The 20,205-nt window shown below is 41.3% G+C and overlaps 1 protein-coding gene across 3 annotated transcripts in view; it reads right to left on the bottom strand.

Moving 5' to 3' along the window:
* Positions 1–1,553: 1,553 nt before the first annotated feature.
* DLG5 (discs large MAGUK scaffold protein 5) overlaps positions 1,554–20,205 on the bottom strand; it is a 244,339-nt gene continuing 225,687 nt past the window's right edge. For all 3 annotated transcript variants that reach the window (XM_073571224.1, XM_073571223.1, XM_073571225.1), the window contains 7 exons: positions 17,195–17,365; positions 16,356–16,552; positions 13,339–13,482; positions 13,069–13,196; positions 12,653–12,762; positions 8,320–8,429; positions 1,554–3,385 (listed from right to left, as the gene is read on the bottom strand). In XM_073571224.1, the coding sequence (XP_073427325.1) occupies positions 3,282–3,385; positions 8,320–8,429; positions 12,653–12,762; positions 13,069–13,196; positions 13,339–13,482; positions 16,356–16,552; positions 17,195–17,365 (964 nt within the window). In that variant the 3' untranslated portion in view covers positions 1,554–3,281. The remainder of the gene's footprint in view (positions 3,386–8,319; positions 8,430–12,652; positions 12,763–13,068; positions 13,197–13,338; positions 13,483–16,355; positions 16,553–17,194; positions 17,366–20,205) is intronic.

Below are 20,205 nucleotides of genomic sequence, written 5' to 3' on the forward strand. Positions count from 1 at the left end.
TTTTCTGGTGAGTATTCAAGTTGTTGGCATCCACGGCATTACTGTGGACTTCTCACAATCTCAGCTCTGCTGCCTACCTGCGCCAGTTGTGACATACCCAGCAACACTATATTTCTTGGTACGCTAGTCAGTACGGCTTCAAACTTGTGGCAAAACCAGATCTGCTACATCTCTGGGTACTTTGCCATACAGACTGGGCACTGAACTGTGACAAAATTAACTTTCCTATATCGCTGAGTCAACTCTGCTGTACTATTTCGAGCTCTGCTATATTGCTAATTCAACTCTGGTCTGCTCCACCAATCCATCATCACAGAATCTATTCTGCTTCATCGGATCCTGTGATTCCAGTTTGCTCCTCCTGTTGTCTTTCTGCCACTGTCTTCCATCTTGTTCCATCTGCAACCCCATGCTGAACAAAGATCATTTGTCCATGCTGCAAAATAACTGCTCGAGTCCAAGAACTTTGAGAAGCCACCTCTCCAGGTGAGACGTAACATTATTAAATAAACCTGATGAGGGTGTTTTTCTTACCGTGAAAATCCATGTTGGAATTGTGTAATAATCCCGAAATTAACATGAGCATTTTATGGTGTAAGTTCATGAGTCCAAATGTATTTAGTCTGCACTCACCCAATCTGACTGACTGTTGTAGTTAGTAATGTTCAGGGTATGATTTCCATAGCAGCAGGGTGGGCAGAGATTGAGATTATACTTTCAAAAAGTAATTTGCGAACTGCACACAGCCTCATCGGGTCTAAGATATTTATATAATAATGTATGCAGATTGTTTTGTGAAAAGTGTGGACAGACCTGCCCTTGGGATTGGTTCAAACTGAAAAAGTTTATCCTCCCCAATTGTAGAGCACGGTTCTAAGTATATCTATTTTAAATCTTCTCCCAATACAGGATTGGGATAAAAGCTGACACTTTGGTTTTGTATAAACATATTGATTTATTCATAAATTACCAAATTCCATACTCCTGAAATCTTTTTTTCCAGGTCCCTTTTATGTCAGAAATACAAAACTGTAGGCTACCAATGAAACCCATGGGTGCAGAACGTATCCGGAATCTAAACCTCATGAAATGGGTAAAATGTAATTGCTAAACTCCTCTTCGGTGAAATGCCACATACTTGAATAAAGTCTTGATGATTTCAGCATTCCATGACAGCCCAATGATGACCATGTATTTTCATCAGTGCTTGGAGAGTATTCAGTTCACAACATCTAAATGTGGGTTTACACACAGTATTTTTGTTCTGATAATCCAACAGATAACCACAGGTCATACACATAGCAAGAAAAGGTATGAGTAAAACCAATAAAACTATCATTGGTTAAAAAAAAATAAAATCTGATGATCATGATCATCAGAGGGCCCCACTTTAAAGTGTACCCCCAGTTATAAATTAAAAATCATATGCTACAACAGTTAGAAATAGCCGTTGCACTGTAGATTATTAGCAGAGTCCTGTTGCTTTCTGGTTTCTAGCAGCATATGCAAAGGACACTCCTGCAGATGACAGTAAAGCTTTCCAATGCAGTTCAATAAAGACAAAGAATTTTCAACCGTAGCCAGTACAAACCATCTGCTGCAAAGCTTCTATCGATCACAATAGCAGCAGGTTGATAAAACGTCTAGCTGGTTGTAGATCTCTATAAGATGCCGGGCCTTTAGCAGGTTACTGATAGCTCCAGCAGCAGTTGGCGTGTGTAGCACAGAGATCTGTGTTGCTGTCATAATGCATCTACAATGCACGATTATAGGGAATGAGTGTTCATAGTTCTGCTCCTTTCTCGATAATCAGTGTAAACAGTCTGCCAATAACATGCTGCCTGTGTTGATCGTTCTGAGGGCGTATGAAATGCGGTGTGCCTGCCCAACCAGGTTACTAAGCTGATCGGCAAGTGTTAAGTGCTACAAGTTGGTTGGTGTACAGCAGGGGTGGGGAACCTCAGGCCCCTGGGCCATTTACGGCCCTCGATGATCTTTTATCTGGCTCCGGGCAGATTCTCAGGGACCGCAGTGCTTGGTCAGGCAGCTGAATTTTGGTTGCCACCAGCTCATTAATTTCTTCTTGCTCTGTGAGAATGCACACCCGCAGTGTTCACTACTGAACACTGAAGGGCATGCAATGAAAGATTACGTCCTGACACCAGTGCCAGCGTCAGAATGTAGTTTGTGGGCGGAGTTTGTACGGCCCCCAAAGGATGGTATAAATATCCAAATGGTCCTTGGCAGAAGAAAGATTCCACACCCCTGGTGTACAGTAACCTTAACTGTGCTAATGAACTACAAAGCAAAATGAAAGCTTATAGGAAGTACTATCACAGGATTTTTTTTTTTAATTTATAGTTGAGGTACATTTTAAGGGACAACAGAATGGCGATAACGGAATGTTTAGCTGATCTGAGCTACCTGTCTTGCATGTAACTCCACTTATCACCTAAGAAATGTATTACATACACTGCCAAAAGGCATGAATGAAAGATTGCACTAGCTTCACAATATCTGTACACATAAATTGTAAAGTGTTCTTGGGTGGAAATTTAGGATACACTTTGATTTACTTATCAAAGCTTTAAATGGCATGTGTCAAGTTTTCCAAAATTAAAAGTGCAGTTACTTGTAGTGTCATTTAAACTGGTCTACAGGAACAATTTTGGAGCGTGCTACGGTGCTCCTAATTCAAGTATCAGCAGAAGCATATCAATGCTAGTCACCTGTAGCAGTAAAGGGTTGGTAAGACTGTTTATACTACAGGACCCAAGCAAAAGTTTAGATTGTATAATGCTGAGAAACAATTTTATGTTGACATCCCCCAGTCGAGTACCTATGATTAGTGTATTATGAAGAGGAAAATGCTGCCTGGTTTATCTGTATCAACCAAGCAGGTGAAAACGTCCACCACCTTTGGCCAAATCATTAGTCATTGTTAATGGCATTCAAAATTTATTCTGTTCTTCCTTTCCTTCTACGGTCCTGTAGAGTTTGTCCGTGAATGTTAATCCTGTCTGTTTCTGTTAATTTTTCAAAGCTTGTTTCTCTTTGGATCATCTTGTACAATGCAAAGCAAGATGATCGAAAACATTTATCCATTTTTTAATTATCTGGTTTGCCATTAACTGATGCTCCGATGATTTGATGACACAATGGCAACATGATTGCATGAACAATGGTTTCCATGTAAAATTTCAAGGACCATTAGGTTGTATAGGTACACAGAATGGTCATCGTCCTTTCCTTGTCGGTGATATGGTATAGAATGGATATCTTCACAAGGCACCAGCTGGGATCCACAGGGCTTTGTTCTGTTCTTGATCCACAATTGCCAGAATCTGAGTGCAAATGTTGCATAGCGCACCCCCTTGAATTACAGCTAAAATAAAATGAGAGAAAGACATAAAATTCCAAGTTACACCATATACAACACAAATACCAGCACAGGAAATTCAGAAACAGAAAAAAATCATAGAATCTCTTATTCCAACTTTTCTATTGTCCCAAAGACGTAGCTGTTTGAGCCCTTTTTTTGTTACATCATGGGCAGTTTTCATTGCCACCGTAAAATAATCCTTTATTGTGGTGGCATCATCATACCAACAGCAGGCAGATAAAACAATGGAGCAGAAAACAGACGACGATCGTTTCGCGCTACATAGCGCTTCTACAGGTCATATGTAGGACAAGGCTCACAACTTATATATAAGCAACCATTGCCCTTGTCCCTCCCATCTCACAACAGGTGAAAACATCTCATTAATTATGAGCAAGTGAACAGCAAATACATGCAATACAAAAAACTGCTAAAAACAATGCATAAAATCACAAAAACACAGTCAATGGAGGTCAAAGAAAAACCATCCTGCCATGTAAAGCTTTTAAAGCCGCTAGAAATTCACCTGTGTCTTTTAGGATTTTAGGTACATGATGATAAATTATTGCCAGACTATCCTTGTAAACCTTATTGGTATCATGTACCTAAAATCCACAAATCCTCTTCACATCGTCCTGGGCGGCCCATTGTCACAGGGATAGGATCTCTTACAGAACCATTGTCTAAATATCTCGATTGGCTGCTGCGCAAATTACGTTGTATACATTGTTTTTTGTCCTTGCGGTTTTCATTATATCGGAAACACTATCCGCCCCTTAACACAGTCAAGTCGATTTTGTCATTGAAACCTGATGGACCCTGAGCACGAGTACGAATAATCCATCTAGCCTCCTTTCTTAATAATAATTTATTTAGGTCCCCTCCTTGTGCAGGCATTTTAACGGTTTCAATGCCAGCAAGCCGCAATACTTCAGGATTGCCTGCATGTTTTTTCCTGATATGTTCAATTAGTCTAGGGAACCCTTTGCCCGATGTGATGGAATTAAAGTGCTCACGGAAACGTACAAATAAGGGACGGATAGTCTTTCCGATATAATGAAAACTGCAAGGACAAAAAACAACGTATACAACGTAATTTGCGCAGCAGCCAATCGAGATATTTAGACAATGGTTCTGTAAGAGATGCTATCCCTGTGACAATGGGCCGCCCGTTACCGATTTTGTGACGTAGCAGCGATATTGCTAGCGATATCGCTATGTCTGATACTTACCTCCGACCGGCTCCCCCGCTGCTGATCGCTGGTCGCGCGAGAACGTCCTGGACCATTTCTCGTCGGACGCTTCCTGCGGCGCCGACGAGCGATGCGTGGACGCGGAAGGGAGGACGTCAGGATCGCAGCGTCTGACAGGTAAGAAGTGACTCCCGACCCCTGCTATGTCGCTGGTGAGATCTGCCTGTGTGGCAGCTCACTAGCAACCACTTAGCGATGCACCAGCGATCCATATCGTTGTCGGGATCGCTGGTGCATCGCTAAGTGTAACGGTACCCTTAGACCCTTTCCAAAGTACTTAAACCCCTAAGGGCCATTGTAGGTGGACACATTTTTAAATATTTTGACACATGCATCTATATATACATGTCTATCACCTTGCTTTGATTAATTGCTAGTGGTTTGGTAGTCATCAACAATAGGACACTAAACCATTTGGTCGACTGTGATTTTGCAGTCCTTTTGAGGTTATGGGAGTTAGTACCTGCGCGTGTCTATCTTATTTTCTGCTTTTTTTCTTGTCATGTAGGCCAGAATAGGGACACCAGGGACAGAGGCCGAGGTGCGAGGGCGCCACTGGTGTGGGATATAGGGTGCCAACCTAAGATGATAGGCAGAAATATAGAACAGGTACTCCGCCGACATTTTGTGAAAGCCAGGAGTCCCCGCACTTCCACTGCTGTAATGAGTTGGTCACCAGCGAGCATCTCCAAAACTGCCGCACGCCAGCCTGGGATGGATGTGTGGGGGCTCCGGGATTTCACAAAATGTCGGTGGAGCCCCACACCACCGAGCTCTTGCAAAACTGCCACGCATCCACCTGGGATGGATGTGTGGGGGCTCAGAGATTTCACAAAATATCGGCGGAGCCCCCGCACCAACGAGCATCTGCAAAGCTGCTGCGCATCAGCCTGGTATGTGTCTCCTGGTAAGTACATCCGGCCTATAAGGTGCACCCCTATTTTCCTCCAAAAATTTTTGGGAAAAAAGTGCGTCTTAGTCCAAAAAATATGGTATTTTATAGAAAAAATAATTATTTTTGCATCACTGTATTCTGATGGGGCTGTATGACATCTGTATTTTGCGGGACAAGATGTCATTTCAGGCGGTACCATGTTTATTTATATCTGTCTTTTTGATTGCGTTTTATTCCACGTTTTGTTCGGCGGTATGATGATAAAAGCATTGCTTTTTGCCTTTTTTTTTTTTTTTTTTTTTTTTTAAGCGTTTCTCTAAAGTGGTTGACTGGTAGAACAGCTTTATAGGTCGGGTCATTGCGGATGCGGCGATACGAAATGTGTGTATTCTTATTGTTTATATTTTTCATACAAATATTTATAGATACAATATCTTGAATTTTTTTATTTTTTATATTTTTGTAAAATATTTTTACAATTATTTAAAACATTTTTTTTTTTTTAAACCTTTTTTTACTTTGTCCCACTATGGGATCATCATTTTTTGCATGCTGAACGCTTGTAAAACAATGTAGCAGCATCCCTATGCTTTGCAAACTGTCAGCTCTGCACTGACAGAGAAAGTTGCTGCTCATGCATTGCGCATGATCTAGAAACTTTCCTAGCTCTGGTAACCTGGATGTCATCATGACAACATCAGGTCTCCATGGCAACGATTGGGACGTCATGCTACAGGGTTTCTGATCCAAAGGCAGAAGGGCTGTCATCCCTCTGCCGGCTCCCGGAATGCTGCAATCACAGCATTTAAGGGGTTAAAGTGCTGGGAGCAGTGCGGGATCGCTCCTGGCACTTAGTGCCAGGTGTCAGCTGTCAGAATCAGCTGACACTCGGCGGCGATCACCCCCGCACAGCCTGTGTGCGTTGGAAATCGCAATGACATAAAAATCCGTCCCTGGTCAAAAAGGCCTAGGGCACATGGACGGAATATAACATCAGATAGAGGCTAAGAGGATAAAAACTTTGATAGGAGTGCTTCTTTAATTAGAAGGGAGTATTAAAGACTTATCAACTCTTCTGAAAGAGGGAAGTTTAGACAAATTGAGTTAAATCTAGTCCGTTTTTAGAGTGGGTCATATTGTGAAAGGTATTGTGAAAGGAGAGCCCCTCACAACTAGGTAATGTCAGAATTCGAGGCAATATCTGCATGCCACGAGGTGGATACGATAGGTTGATAAACCCTAGAAAATTCCTTAAATCTTCACTAGTGAAAGGCCTGGAGATTTAAGGATCCTGGGTAAAAGTCTTGGTTAAACCAGAGACTAAATAACAGAAGATGGGAAGAGGTCAATTGACTGGAATATTTAACCCAGTCCCAGATTGTGGGATGTTGTATTGTCTACGTGTTTAAGATTGTTGATGATTCGTCCAGCAATTATAATTCTTTCTGCTTTTTAGGCAAGTACAGCCTTCCTCAAAATAGCTTCTGCATATAAATTGAAGATAAATGGTGATAGTGTGCAGCCTTGTCTGACTCCTCACATTACTTGGAACAATGACGTTTCACAGTGTTTCGTTCTGACTCTTGCTTCTTGGAAGATGTAAAGGTTCCTATTAAGGCTGATAGTTCGGCACACCCAACACCCAAATCCTTCATGGCATTTCAAAGTTTATGGTGATTAACACTGTGGAAAGCTTTGCTGTAGTCCCAGGATAGAGACGATGACCTGGTGGAATCCATAGAAGCTAGTTTACTGTATGTGAGAAATTGAGATCTCTAGAAAGACCCAGAGTGGCATGTCAGACTTGGCATGAAAAAAGGACAATTGACTTATAACCACCGCATAATTTTTATTTTGTTATGTTCAGAACATGTACCCGCTATGTTATCTTTGAATAAACTTGGTGTTGTGTGGATTAGTTTATAAGGACAAGTCTTTAGAAGAGGGATTCAACTTCATCCAGGCATCAACTAGGTTAAAGTCCAACACAGACTGCTGAGGGGTCTGAGAGGAGGTTGATAGAGTTGCACTTGTCTAAAGAGGGCTGAAGCAGTAGGTGGGAGTCCCTCACCACAAATAAAAGGCCTTTTCTATTTGTTTGTATAACTTTATACAAATGTGAAATAAAACTGAGTGGAAAATGTTGGGAGCACAGTTTGTAATATTAAAGTAATATTAATTATTGAATCTGAAAGACTGCACAAAGATTACATACTAAGGGTGGTTTCACATTAGCGTTTCAGGGTGCAGCGACGGCCTGCGCGCGGCCGCCGCTAAGCCCCACCCCCTGCCGCGCCTCCTCCGGTAGCTCCGCCTACCGGCGCATGACGCTGCATGCGTCCTGTGTCCCCTATCTTTATCACTGGGGACGCAGGCCGTGCGCTGTATGCGTTTGGCGGCGCATGCGTCCTTTTGACTGTGCGCCGAGCGCAACCAAATTGCAACAGGTTGTGTTTGGCCCAGTGATAAAGATAGGGGACGCAGGACGCATGCAGCGTCATGCGCCGGCAGGCGGAGCTACCGGAGGAGGCGTGACAGGGGGTGGGGCTTAGCGGCGGCCGTGCGCAGGCCGTCGCTGCGCCCTGAAACGACAATGTGAATCCACCCTAAGTCATGGTCAATTAGGTCTGCATGAGCCAAAGGTGAGTCTTCATCAATAGCATTCAGCTCTGGCACTCAAATAGAATACCATACATCGCACTAACAATTCAGGCGGTGAAAAAATGCCACCTGCTTGCCATACAGATGGACTGCAATCTTGGTAGGTACCAAAGTTTTTGATAACGTACCTGTAAAATACTTGCTATATTCTTGTTCTATTTTCTGCGCAGATTCAAACTGCTCTTTGGAATTCTTCTGTGTTACCTTGTCCCGTAGAAAGATTGGATCCTTTTGTTCCCTGCATATACATAAACTCATGTGACCATTTCATCTAAAGGCTTTTTGACATTTTTATATTTGCAATAATTTCACAATATTTTACAAAGGAGCAGCATTTTAACAAAAATCAATCACCATATGATTTTGCAATCAGTTATAAGGAAGAAATCTTAAGATTTCTCATGTAGGTGCATCCTTATTCAAAAAGAAGACCTCTAGGGGAAACACAACTTTCCATTACTGCACCTCTCACTGGATTATTAAAGAATAAGTAAATCTTTAAAAGAAGCGGAGTCCGAACTCAGAAGGAAAAGAAAAAACAGGTAAAGGACATATACATAAAATTTCTTAAACAGAATACATGAGAAACTTCAGTTTCGGAGGGCACATCACTTTAAACCACAGACATTTGGTTAGGATTATCAGACTCAGATATTGAGAGGATAACAATAGGATACAGTCATATGTAAAAGTTTGGGCACCCCTATTAATGTTAACCTTTTTTCTTTATAACAATTTTGGTTTTTGCAACCGCTATTTCAGTTTCATATATCTAATAACTGATGGACTCTGTTATATTTCTGGATTCAAATGAGGTTTATTATACTAACAGAAAATGTGCAATCTGCATTTAAACAAAATTTGACCAGTGCAAAAGTATGGGCACCCTTATCATTTTCTTGATTTGAACACTCCTAACTACTTTTTACTGACTTCCTGAAGCACTAAATTGGTTTTGTAACCTCATTGAGCTTTGAACTTCATAGCCAGGTGTATCAAATCATGAGAAAAGGTATTTAAGGTGGCCACTTGCAAGTAGTTCTCCTATTTGATTCTCCTATGAAGAGTGGCATCATGGGCTCCTCAAAACAACTCTCAAATGATCTGAAAACAAAGATTATTCAACATAGCTTTTCAGGGGAAGAATACAAAAAGTTATCTCAGAGATTTAACCTGTCAGTTTCCACTGTGAGGAACATAGTAAGGAAATGGAAGAACACAGGTACAGTTCTTGTTAAGCCCAGAAGTGGCAGGCCAAGAAAAATATCAGAAAGGCAGAGAAGAAGAATGGTGAGAACAGTCAAGGACAATCCATAGACCACCTCCAAAGAAGTGCAGCATCATCTTGCTGCAGATGGTGTCACTGTGCATCGGTCAACAATACAGCGCACTTTGCACAAGGAGAAGCTGTATGGGAGAGTGATGCGAAAGAAGCCGTTTCTGCAAGCATGCCACAAACAGAGTCGCCTGAGGTATGCAAAAGCACATTTGGACAAGCCAGTTACATTTTGGAAGAAGGTCCTGTAGACTGATGGAACAAAGATAGAGTTGTTTGGTCATACAAAAAGGCGTTACTGTATGCATGGAGGCTAAAAAACACAGCATTCCAAGAAAAACACTTGATACCCACAGTAAAATTTGGTGGAGGTTCCATCATGCTTTGGGGCTGTGTGGCCAATGCCGGCACCTGGAATCTTGTAAAAGTTGAGGGTCGCATGGATTCAACTCAGTATCAGCAGATTCTTGGCAATAATGTGCAAGAATCAGTGACGAAGTTGAAGTTACGCAGGGGATGGATATTTCAGCAAGACAATGATCCAAAACGCCGCTCCAAATCTACTCAGGCATTCATGCAGAGGAACAATTACAATGTTCTGGAATGGCCATCCCAGTCCCCAGACCTGAATATCATTGAACATCTGTGGGATGATTTGAAGCGGGCTGTCCATGCTCGGCGACCATCAAACTTAACTGAACTGGAATTGTTTTGTAAACAGGAATGGTCACAAATACCTTCATCCAGGATCCAGGAACTCATTAATAGCTACAGGAAGCGACTAAAGGCTGTTATTTTTGCAAAAGGAGGATCTACGAAATATTAATGTCACTTTTATGTTGAGGTGCCCAATACTTTTGCACCGGTCCAATGTTGTTAAAATGCAGATTGCACATTTTCTGTTAATACACTAAACCTCATTTGAATCCAGAAATATAACGGAGTCCATCAGTTATTAGATATATGAAACTGAAATAGCTGTTGCAAAAACCAAAATTGTTATAAAGAAAAAAGGTTAACATTAATAGGGGTGCCCAAACTTTAACATATGACTGTAAAAGTACATAAGGAAATCGGCAGGCTTATATATTGTTTTTGCAATATTGGTTGAACACAGCCAAACGTCATTAGAGTCAATGGGAGTAGAAATTACCGAATATGTCTGGAACTGAACACAAGACAAATATTCGGCCGAATAGTGTTCGAATATGGCCTGAATATGTCAAAATCAGATTCAGGGCCAAAATCCGAAAAATTCTGTTCATCTCTACTCATTAATACAGTGGCCTCAAGGAGGGAACAGTATTCCTTCTTCTGGACTATTGTTAAAATAGCACAAAATATAGTACATTTTGCACACACAACCGATTTTAGTTGTAGTGATGTCCAGCAAAATGCTTAAAACTCAGCGAATAACTTCTTCTAGAAAGGTTTAAACAAAACATTCACTCATCAAAAACCTAAGTTATTTTTTATTTACATATAAGTGATACATAATTAAAGGGGTTTTCCCACAAATAAAAGTTCATTTTAAAGAATAGATCTTGGAATAATAGTAACTTGCACAATTGGATGTGTTTAAACAAAATGTTTCTGAACTGAGAATTTGTGTAATCGTTGTGTCTGACCGTGCAGGAAAATGGTCTGATCATACCACATGCCCTAGGCAGGGGGGAAGCAAAAGAGTATACTGACTAGTGTTGAGCGATACCTTCCGATATCGGGAAATATCGGATCGGACCGATACCCAAAAAGTATCAGATATCGCCGATTCCGATACCGGAAACCAATGCAAGTCAATGGGACAGAAATATCGGAATTAAAAAAAACCCTTTCTTTCCTTGTAGGTTAATTCTACATGAAGGAAAACAACTAAGAATAATGTAGAATGTATTGGGGGTGGTGGAGGAGACATTAAAGGCATAGAGGTTTAGCCCAATCAAATGGAATAGCAGGAATTAATTTTTTTTTTTAAGACATTCGGAGATACAAAGATATTGACTATGTTAAAGGGGTTGTGTAGCAACAGAGGGAGACGTTCAGAAAAGGCACATGTTGGCGGAGTGTTGGAACGGAGTGCTTCATCTAGCTTGGAGGTTGACGGAGCCCCTGACCCGGAGGACATGGCACGGATGCGGGCACCTGTATGCACAACAGACTGTGAGTAAAGCTTTGGAACTACATGCCCTGGTGTCCTCCAGTTATTCCTGCGCCAACACACTTAGCACTGCTACATTTCTGTGCCTGGCACTGCACCATCTCCGTCTCTTCACTACCTCTCCATCTACACTGCCCTGGGACTACAGCCCTACCTGTGGAGGGCCACAACATCATTGCTGCACCACACCATCTGTCCCAGAGTATCTGTCTGCAGCGTCGGCTTAATATCTTCATTGCCTAACACCACAGGTGGCATCACGAATCATTCACTCAAACTGTAATCATCATCCACACGTTCAACATTTCCCTTTTACAATGGACGCCCAGGGCCACGGACCGGGTCACAGCTAGCGTGACATCTCCCACTGAAACCAACGGTCCCGGTACCGAGTACCCCACCAGCCCTGGCAGGCGATCCAACTTGGCGGAAATACATAACAGAACAGGTTGTCCTGGCTTTTCACATAATCTCAGTGCATATCTAGGCTGCAGAATGCTGACAATAAGTAATTTACCTTCTGTGGCTAGTCTGCACGTTTCCAAGATATCATCTCTTGCTTCTAAGATAAACATCCGGGGGGGGGGGGTGTTCTGGCATTGAAATGAGAACTTGTCGTTTCCTCCTCCCTCACTAGTTTCACTTTCCATAGATCACTGTTCAGCGTGTGTCTGGGGGAGGAGCAGCTGGGTGGTCTGCTCTGCTCGCAGCCAATCACAGCCATGCCATTAGTTAACATGCCTACATGCCTAACAGGATGTGCCCACACTTCTTAGGATTCCTCATTGGCTGAATCAAATCAAACTGGCTCATAGCATTATGGGAGCTTCCGATTCCGGTATTCGATATCGCAACTCAGTATCGGAATTCCGATACTGCAAATATCGGGTATCGGCCGATATTCGCAGTATCGGAATGCTCAACACTAATACTGACATTACCCCTTTAAGTATACGTTATTGCCACAGCACAATTCCAGCAATCTCCTAAAATACACACATCACTGGGTTGCTTCCATGTGACTTACTTTATCTGTTTAGTGCTTTTGTAGCGAATAAAAAGGACAATTGGATATATGTGGACGCTGTGAAGTCTTTCAATTGCATGAGGAGCTATGTCCAGAAGGCAGTGGCAGTTCTAGAAGATAAATAGAAAGATGTCACATTTATATTCTATTTTCCCAGAAAGTAAGAGATGGCGGCATATGATCAAAAAATGTGACTAGAAACATGTTTTATAAAAAGATAAGATAAAACTGACTAATATGGATTGTATGCATAATTTTCGGATCTGGACGGATTTCACAAATTGATCGCGGCCAAGATTGTAGCTCTTTACTGCTTTTTTACCATTATTGATATACTTGTAACTAAGTTTGACAATTAAAGCATATTCTTATAATCTATTCAGCAACTTTTATTGCATCGGCTGAGTAAAATGTACCTTATCTGTGATCTCCTTGATTGAAGCCACTGTTGTCACATCAAAATGGCCACTGCGCCTCTTGTAATCTATAAACAGACAATCCTTTACTCCACGTTCAATGGCCTGCTGAGAGGCCTTCATTACCTCTGTAAATACAAAAAGTAGGCAAAAAATTAGTATACTATGAAAAAAAAAAATCATAAATTAGCATACTGGAAGCCACATGCCATGAATGCACAACGACCACAAGATTTCTTGACAGATGACAACTATATAATCCAATCTTACCAAGAGGGCATCTGCAGAACTTCCCTGGGGACTCTTTGACCAGCATGTCCTTCACAGCATCAACTAATGGTCCTAAAATCAGCACAGGTCGTGGTGCAGTGCAGTCTACCCTCTGTACTCGTTGGTACGCCAAGTTCATGGAGTCTGACAAAAAAGATATATGACCAGAAAGATGAAACATTGTTCCTATAACATAATATATGTATCAATCATATTTGCAAGCAAAAACCTATTTATTATAACACAGTTATAAGAAAATAACATGTCTCTAGTTATCGTTTAACGACCACAATAAAATGTTTTTACAATAGCCATTCATGAGACTTTTGAAGCATTGCCTTTTCGCTCCTTTTGCTGCTTTAGAAACAACAATATGAATGTTTTAACTCAGGAGGAGTTCAGAAATCAATATTTTGTGGAGTAACAATGATTTTTAAATCACAGCTTTCATGCGCTTTGGCATGCTTTCCACTGTACTCCAGTCCTCTATGGTCCAATCCTTATGGTCTTTGGCAAACCTCAGCCTGGCTCTCCTTTGCTTCTCATTGATGAAAGGCTTTTTTCTACCTTTTCAAGACTTGAGACCTGCCTCTAGGAGCCTGCTGCGAACTGTTCTTGCCATGTACTTCACCCCAGCTGCCATTTGCCATTCCTTTTGTAGGTCACTTGATGTCATCTTGCGGTTGCTGAGTGACATTCAAATAAGATGATGGTCATCCCGGTCAGTGGAGAGTCGTTTTCGGCCTCGGCTGGTCTGTAGCTTTGTTGTCACCAATGTCTGCTGCTTGACCTTGTTGTAATGGACTGGCGTCTTTGAAATTTTAAGGATGGAGGCAACATGACTTTCACGGTGTCCCTCTGCTAGTAAAGCCAGAATTGGTCACCCAAAAGCAGTGTGAAAGACTGGTGGAAAGCATGCTAAGATCCATGAAAGCTGTGATTAAAAATCATGGTTATTCCACAAAATATTGATTTCTGAACTCTTGCTGAGATAAAACATTAGTATTATTGTTTCTAAATGATTATGAATTTGTTTTCTTAGTATTATTTGAGGTTTGAAAGCACTGCATTTTTTTGTTATTTTGACAATTTCTCATTTTCTGAAAATAAATGCAAAATTTAGCGCTTGGAAATTCGAAGACATGTTGTCAGTAGTTTATAGAATGAAAGAGCAATTTATATTTTACTCGAAAACATATCTATAAAGAGAAAAATCAGACACAAAGAAAATTTAGCAGGGGTCTCTTAATTTTTGCCAGAGCTGTATCTATATACACACACACTACATAAATATACAGTACAGACCAAAAGTTTGGACAAACCTCATTCAAAGAGTTTTCTTTATTTTTATGACTATGAAAATTGTAGATTCACTCTGAAGACACCAAAACTATGAATTAACACATGTGGAATTAGATAATTAACAAAAATGTGTTTGGGGTCATTGTCCTGTTGAAAAATAAATGATGGTCCAACTAAAAGCAAACAGGATGGAATAGCATGCCGCTGCAAGATGCTGTGGTAGCTATGCTGGTTCAGTATGCCTTCAATTTTGAATAAATCCCCAACTGTGTCACCAGCAAAGCACCCCCACACCATCACACCTCCTCCTCCATGCTTCACGGTGGGAACCAGGCATGTAGAGTCCACCCGTTCACCTTTTCTGCGTCGTACAAACGCACGGTGGTTGGAACCAAATATCTCAAATTTGGACTCATCAGACCAAAGCACAGATTTCCACTGGTCTAATGTCCATTCCTTGTGTTCTTTAGCCCAAACAAGTCTCTTCTGCTTGTTGCCTGTCCTTAGTAGTGGTTTCCTAGCAGCTATTTTATCATGAAGGCCGCTGCACAAAGTCTCCCCTTAACAGTTGTTGTAGAGATGTGTCTGCTGCTAGAACTCTGTGTGGCATTGACCTGGTCTCTAATCTGAGCTGCTGTAACCTGCGATTTCTGAGGCTGGTGACTCGGATGAACTTATTCTCCGCAGCAGATGTGACTCTTGGTCTTCCTTTCCTGGGGCGGTCCTCATGTGAGCCAGTTTCTTTGAAGCGCTTGATGGTTTTTGCCACTGCACTTGGGGACACTTTCAAAGTTTTCCCAATTTTTCGGACTGACTGACGTTCATTTCTTAAAGTAATGATGGCCACTCGTTTTTCTTTATTCAGCTGCTTTTTTTCTTGCCATAATACAAATTGTAACAGTCTATTCAGTAGGACTATCAGCTGTGTATCCACCAGACTTCTGCACAACACAACTGATGGTCCCAACCCCATTTATAAGGCAAGAAATCCCACTTATTAAACCTGACAGGGCACACCTGTGAAGTGAAAACCATTTCCGGTGACTACCTCTTGAAGCTCATCAAGAGAATGCCAAGAGTGTGCAAAGCAGTAATCAAAGCAAAAGGTGGCTACTTTGAAGAACCTAGAATATAAGACATATTTTCAGTTGTGTCACACTTTTTTGTTAATTATATAATTCCACATGAGTTAATTCATAGTTTTGATGCCTTCAGAGTGAATCTACAATTTTCATAGTCATGAAAAGAAAGAAAACTCTTTGAATGAGGTGTGTCCAAATTTTTGGTCTGTACTGTATATATTAATAAGTAGCACAAAATCATATCTCCAACATATTTGTTAAGATATGAAGCGGAGATTCTCACTATACGCTTTATATATGTCTATTTATATGTATATAGTTCACAAAAGAAAGCAGCATTCTAGTAGAACAAATCGTTCTCCTGCTGATGTGACAGTTTGTTTCTATATACTGAGCCTTCCTCAAACCTCCTATAAATTGGAGGTTTTGGTACGAGGATTACATCCACCACATACAAGGATTATGAGGAATTGAGACCTTTCTGTCTTTTATCTAAACATACATATTTTTTATTGTTTTGCTTCCAAGTTTTATCTTTGTTTAATCTAAGGTTAGTTACAAAACACAAGGACTGACATGTAGTGGACAAGCAAGAACTGGAAATCTCAATGCATTGTTTAACATTTTCCTTACCGTCAAGGAAAGGGATAGAATCTGTGCTAATGGTGTCCAACCCTTGAAGTTCCTTACCATCTCGGGACCCACTTCGCTTGTGTTTATTTTTTCTGCGAAAAAAAGACCGCCTAGCAGCGGCAGAGAGGGTTTTGGCAGCACCACCTTCATCTCGTACTTCAGAAACACTGAGGCGGCGGGAAAATTCTTGCTCCATCCTGAAATAGTCAAATTAATACTTGAATGGTATGCACACCAAAAACACTTGGAAACAAAATACAAGAAATAATATAGAATAAATGCTTTGTAGTAGACAATTTTCCCAGCTTTTATATGCACTGTGAATAGTTTTGCATAAGTGACGTGGACAGTCAAAAAGCGAAAGCACGGAAATATATTGAAATATATTTTAGGGGGGTTCAATAAAAGGGCAACGAAGAGCCAGAGTACCTGGCTTTCAGTCATGGAGGCGAGCACAGAGCAGCTGCAGTCACCTCTCACAGCACTGCTCATTATACTGCGCACTGTACTATGAGCAGTAGCTGTAAGCACACCCTGGCACTTTGACTGATAAGCCAACTCTGCAGTGCATCTTTGTAGGTCAGGCAGCATTATAACACTATTTATCTCCAAATTAACTTCATATCTGCATTTAAAGAGCGTTTTCGGAGGTTCCCACTTCACATCTCATCAGGGATTACATTCATGATTTTCCTTGTTATAATGTATGTGTTTCAGAAGCTTCAGGGCAACTTATCATATTAATCTTTGGAATAGGTCAAAACACATATTAAAACCTATACTAAGAAATATACATACAGCAAATGATTTGCAAGCTTCACAAGAATTTCAATACTAACATATATTTGCTGGGAATTTGACCCCTTTCCAGTTTCTGTGCATTCTCATCGAGCTGCCAACCCATCCATGTACCAAAAGCTCCTTGAGGGAGTGTGTCATCCACATATAATATATCATCCTTCTTGAAACTCAACTCCTGAGGATTTTCAGCTTGTCGATCATAAAGTGCTCTGCAGGAAAACATGTTGTTATTGAACGGTAATGCTGCTTCCATTCTCTTTCCTAAACAATCTAATCATATTTATGGAAGCATCATGCTCCATCTTGTAAAACAGTGATCAGAAGGGCAATAAATGTGTTTGCTTCAGTGACTAATAAAGCCCCGTTACACACTGCGATACCGCTAGCAATATCGCTGTAAAGTCACCGATTTTGTGACGTAGCAGCGATATTGCTACATGTGATACTTACCTCCGACTGGCTCCCCCGCTGATTATCGCTGGTCGCGCGAGAAGGTCCTGGATCATTTCTCGTCGTCAGCTTCCTGCTGTGACGACGAGTGACGCGTCTGACAGGTAAGTAGCGACCCCCGTCCCCTGCGATATCGCTGGTGAGATCTGCCTGTGTGGCAGCTCACTAGCGACCACTTAGCGATGCACCAGCGATCCATATCGTTGTCGGGATCGCTGGTGCATCGCTATGTGTAACGGTACCCTAAGCACACCACCGGGCCTCGCTGATTGGAGAGAAGCAAGGCTCTGTACACTGTATGGTGGACATTCTCGAGTACTGTAGTTATGGTCCTTTTCACTTTAACAGGCACTGAGCTACAATACCTGATTATGTCAAATCCCCGGTATATATGGAGCCATGCTGTTCACATGGGACCACCAGAGGAGCTGCCACCAGCTGATTAGCAGAGGTAGAGAGTGTCAGACCTTGGCAGAACTGATACCAATGATCTATCCTAAGAAAAGGCCATCTATATCTAAGCAGACCAGTAGCAGTACTAATACACGTAGTAATAGTAATGCAACAATAACTTTTTCTTTTAGATTTCTTTTTTTTTCATATCATCTACATTTAAAAATAAATCTTGCAATTTTCACATTGGCTGCTATTAACATAACAGCATTACAATGAAAGGTAACACCTCTCTATATACAGTAGATAAGAAAGGACACACCATTCACAAGAGATAAGGGGGTTTTACACATAGCGATATCGCTAACAATATCGCTAAAACGTCACTGATTTTGTGACGTTATAGCGATATTGCTAGCGATATCTCTATGTGTGATACTTACCTCTGACTGGCTCCCCCGCTGTCTGTCGCTGATCGCGCGAGATCGGGCGGCTCCATTTCTCGTCGTCAGCTTCCTGCTGTGTGAGACGAGCGACGCTGGACGCGGGCGGGAGGACGTCAGGATCGCTGTGTGTGAAAGGTGAGTATCGTGCGCTGCGTCGCTGCTGCATCGCTGTGAGATCTTCCTGTGTGGAAGCTCACTAGCGATCATTTAGCGATGCACCAGCGATACGACCCGGTCAGGATCGCTGGTCGGATCGCTGGTGCATCGCTAAATGTAAATGGGCCTATAGTCACAGCTCATTTACTCCCCTACATTCACAAAGACCTTTGCCCAGATCAGACAATGAACAAAACATATGTCTATACAATTCAATAGGGTCACAGCCAGTCTGCTTTCCTGTGAGAGTAATGTTAGGAATAGTGAGCAGTGTTAAAACTGCAAGAAAATGTAACAATATTAACATAATAACATTATTTAAAAAATAGGCTATTTTCTGATCACACATTCATAAACATGATTGCTGTAAGAACTTAGAATAGGACTGAGCTGCAGTACCAGATGATGCCTGTTACACATAGTTATGTGAAAAAGTGTTTTTGTCCTTCCTGATTTCCTATTCTTTTGCATGTTTGTCACACTTAAATGTTTCAGATCACCAAATTTAAATATTAGACAAAGGTAACACTTTTAAACACAAGATGTAGTTTATAAATTAAGGTCTTTATTATTAAGGGAAAAAGAAATCCAAACCTACAGGGCCCTGGGTGAGAAAGTGATTGCACCTACACCTAATAAATAGTTGGGCCACCCTTAGCAGCAACAACAGCAAGCAAGCGTTTGCGATAACTGGCAACAAATCTTTTACAACGCTCTGAATTTATTTTGGCCCACTTATTTTTGCAGAATTGTTGTAATTCAGTCACATTGGAGGGCTACAAAGTATGAACCGCCTTTTTTTAAGCTTATGCCACAGCACCTCAATCGGATTAAGGCCAGGACTTTGACTAGGCCTCTCCAAAGTCTTAATTTTGTTTTTCTTAAGCCATTCACTGTGTTTTGGATCATTGTCCAGCTGCATAACCCAAGTGCGTGTAAGCTTGATGTCATGAATAGATGGTCAGACATTCTTCTTCAGGATTTTTTGGTACAGAATTCATGGTTTCATTTACCACAGCAAGTCTTCCAGGTCCTGAAGCAGCAAAACAGCACCAGACCAACACACTACCACCACATGTTACTGTTGGAATGTTCCTTTTCTGAAATACTTAGTTACTTATACGCCAGATGTAATGGGACATACATCTACCAAAAAGTTCAACTTTTTCATCAGTTCACAAAGTATTCTCTCAAAAATCTTAGGGATTATCAAGATGTTTTCTGACAAAACCTAGATGAGCTTTTATGTTCTTATTGCTCAGCAGAGGTTTTCATCTTGGAACTCTGCGATGCAAGCCATTTTAGCCCAGTCTGTTTCTTATGGTGGAGTCATGTACACTGACCCCAACGGGAACAAGTGAGGCCTGAAATTCTTTGGATGTTGTGGGGTCTTTTGTGACCTCTTGGGTGAGTCGTTGCTACACTCTTGGGGTAATTTTAGTTGACCGGCCACTCCTGGGAAGGTTCACCACTGTTCCATGTTTCCCCTTTTTTGGATAATGGCTCTCACTATGGTTCGCTGGAGTCACAAAAATTGAGAAATGGCTTTACAACCTTTTCCAGACTGATAGATCTAAATTACTTTGTTTTTCATTTTTTCCAGA

Source organism: Dendrobates tinctorius, unplaced genomic scaffold (genome assembly GCF_039654945.1).
Source record: "Dendrobates tinctorius isolate UK_male_01 unplaced genomic scaffold, ASM3965494v1 ptg000028l, whole genome shotgun sequence".
Taxonomy (NCBI): domain Eukaryota; kingdom Metazoa; phylum Chordata; class Amphibia; order Anura; family Dendrobatidae; genus Dendrobates; species Dendrobates tinctorius.